Raw genomic sequence first — 3,105 nt, 5'->3', positions numbered from 1 at the left:
CCCTTTACAGGCTCTGCTTGTTTTAGTCGGTAAAGTTAGCTATGGCAAAGGGGACTTGAGCCTTACTCCTACTCATGCACGTTAATGGCTGACTTCAAGGGATTCCTTACATTACCTATCTGACACACTGGTGTGCAACTGAACATTACACTGGTATTACTCATTTTGCCACTATGGGCTAAGTTCACCATACTGGTCTTGGCTATAAAAGGTCACATTTGAAACTGCTAAAGTTAGAGCTAACAAGGAAGGGAGGGAAGGCCTTAAATATAAAAGACAAACGGCAGTTTGATTAAGCAATAATTTTCAGTTTACTAGATGAAACAGACTTGGAACATAGTCTGCATGAATGCAAAATAAGCCATCTACAGCAAGTGATAAGAAACTGGGCAAAAAGGAAAAAGGCATACATGGGGGGAGATTCTCTCGAAATAAAAAAAAAAAATCAAAACCATTATTATAAAGGACTTTACCAAGAGTTGCTATTACCCCACCCCGTTTGCTGGAAGTCACAAGAGCATATAGCACTGTATTCGTGTCAAATGTCAGATCAGAGCATCCTAACGCAAAGCCGAAAGGAAATAGAAGAGGGGGGGTAAGGGGAACAAAGAAAACCCCCAACCCCACTAAACGGTAGAACAGTAACTCGAGTTCAGTTTCAAAAAAGAGAGTGGCAATTGAAAGAGGTGATGATGGTGGCGATAATCCTATGAATGGGTTTTTGATTTCTCTCCTTCCGGGGGCTGGGTGGAGGGCGCTCATTAGGATTTGTAGTTAGAGGTTAACCATGTGAGCCCCTCATAGAGTCCGTCCCCGGAGGTGGCACAGGAGGGCTGCACATACCAGTTCCTGTCCCGAATCCGGGTCAGGCCCAGTTTCTCCTGGATCTCATGGGGTTTCATGGCATCAGGCAGGTCCTGCTTGTTGGCGAAGATGAGGATTATGGCGTCCCTCATCTCCCGGTCATTGATAATGCGGTGCAGCTCCTGGCGGGCCTCATCGATGCGGTCGCGGTCGGCGCAGTCTACCACGAAGATCAGACCCTGGGTCCCGGTGTAGTAATGCCGCCAGAGCGGCCGGATCTTGTCCTGGCCGCCCACATCCCACACGTTGAACTTGACGTTTTTGTAAGTCACCGTCTCCACGTTGAAACCCACCGTGGGAATGGTGGTCACAGACTGGCCCAGCTTCAACTTGTACAGGATCGTTGTCTTGCCGGCTGCGTCCAGGCCCAGCATGAGGATCCGCATTTCCTTGTTCCCGAAGATCTTGGATAGCACCTTCCCCATCGCGTCGGAAGAGCCGGGGCCGGGGGCATTCAGGTGTCCCGGGTCCCCTCAGCCTACAACGCCGCCGCCGCTGCGAGCCCGAAAAGTAGCCGCCCCGCCGCGAGGACGCCCTGCGGCCCGGCTTGCGCGAAGCTGCCTGCTAGGGGCAGGGGCCCGGCCTGCGCTCACTCGGGCATCGCCCGCCGCCGGGGCCCTGCGTCTGCGCCGGGAGAGCCGCCGCCCTGCTGAGGCGAGGCGCGGCCGGCCCGGAACTGCCCTTCCCCCCGCAGGCGCCGCGCGAGCGCCGCCGACAGCTCCTCCGCCGCCTCAGCACGCGGCAGGTCAAACTGCGGCCCTCCCGCCGGCCTGCGAGCACCGGGCTCCGCACCAACCCTGGTCACCCGACGAAGAGCGCGGCTCTGCGCCCCGTCAGGTCATGGATCCTCGCGGGAACTCGGTGCTACCTGCAGAGACACAGAGAGGGAGAAGGGAGTTACCGCCGGGACTCCGACGGTGCTGAGACCGACCCGGCCCGCCTTTCGGGCTCGGCCCTTGAGATTACCTCCAGCCGCCGCCCCAAGCGCGGGTTCCCTCCGGCCTCCACCTCCTCCTCCCCAGTTCTGCTGCCGCCGCTGCCGGAAAAGGCGCCGAGGAAACCGCCTCACTTCCCCTCCCGACTGCGCACGCGCACCTCAGCCCGACCGTTCGGAAGAGCGCGACCTCTGAAAGGAGAGTGGCCCGCGCGCCTAGCGTCACGAGCGCCACGCGCCGGGGGTGGGGCTACGGCGGCTCGGGGGGCTCACGCGGACGCCTTGCGGAACCTGCTGGAGCGGGGCTGGCCGTACGCCCACCTGTCGCTCTCCCAGGGTCTCCGCTGTTTTCCCTTCTCCGCCACTGGAAGGCGGGGCAAAAATCCACTGGGTGTTCAACGCCCCCACCCAGGCTTCCCAGGTTTGCTCCCGGACACCCTGCGCAAAGTTCCTCCCGCTCGCCCCAGCCTTCCGCACCCGGGTCTCCTTTTTACTCCGACGCCTCCCGACTTCCTTCTGTTTCCTGAAAGACACGTGGGAGGCCAGTGTTCCATAGAATCCGCCAAAGTCGCCCGCACTTTTACTCGTGTTGGGTTTGCCCCTAAGCCCTGCCTGTGAAAGTTTAAACTTGTCCTCTTTGTAAGTCTGAACCACCCGCACTTCTTAGGAAATAGACTTTCAGGACCGACGAGATGGCTGTGTGCGTGAAGCCTGCCGCCGAGAGGGCGGACCCGTGTTCAGTCCCCAGAACCCGTATGGTGGAAGGAGAGAACCAACTCCCTCAAATTGACTTCAGATCTCCACGCACCATAAGGAAACTATTTGAGTTTTGTTTTTATTTTCAAATACTTTTTTCATTTAGTGTGCGTGTGCACAGAGAGGTCAGAAGACAACTTGCCAGAGCCAGTTCCTCATATGGGTCTAAGGTATCAAACTCAAGTCATCAAGCTTGGCGGCCAGCACTTTTACGTACTACCTTCTTGCTGGCTGAGAAAACATTTTTGTATTAAGTGACTAGTGTTAAGTAAGGTTAAAGTAAAGTGAAATTTTAAATGTAAATAAGGGCAAAAATAAACACGAAGGAAAAAAACTGAAAAGTTCAAGGAAGTTACTACGACAGCATATGATAATATACTTTTTATTTTATAATTGATAAAAAAATTGAAGTCATCAGCCAGATATGACTCACATCTATCCCAATTATGGCAGAGGGTCGCCATAATTCTAGCTAGGTAAGTCTAGGCTAGAGAGAGTATCATTTTAACAAGTAGTGGCCTCACATCCACTGTGTAGCTCAGGATTATCTT

General features: G+C 54.6%; 1 protein-coding gene across 1 annotated transcript; it reads right to left on the bottom strand.

The window, feature by feature from the left end:
- Positions 1–292: 292 nt before the first annotated feature.
- On the bottom strand, positions 293–1,441 carry Arf6 (ADP-ribosylation factor 6). The gene has a single exon (NM_024152.2). It carries the CDS (start codon positions 1,287–1,289, stop codon positions 762–764), a length of 528 nt encoding a protein of 175 aa, NP_077066.1. The 5' UTR covers positions 1,290–1,441; the 3' UTR covers positions 293–761.
- Between the last annotated feature and the right edge of the window lie 1,664 nt (positions 1,442–3,105).

This window comes from Rattus norvegicus, chromosome 6 (genome assembly GCF_036323735.1).
Source record: "Rattus norvegicus strain BN/NHsdMcwi chromosome 6, GRCr8, whole genome shotgun sequence".
NCBI classification, from domain to species: domain Eukaryota; kingdom Metazoa; phylum Chordata; class Mammalia; order Rodentia; family Muridae; genus Rattus; species Rattus norvegicus.
This window is presented reverse-complemented; position numbering and strand designations above follow the sequence as displayed.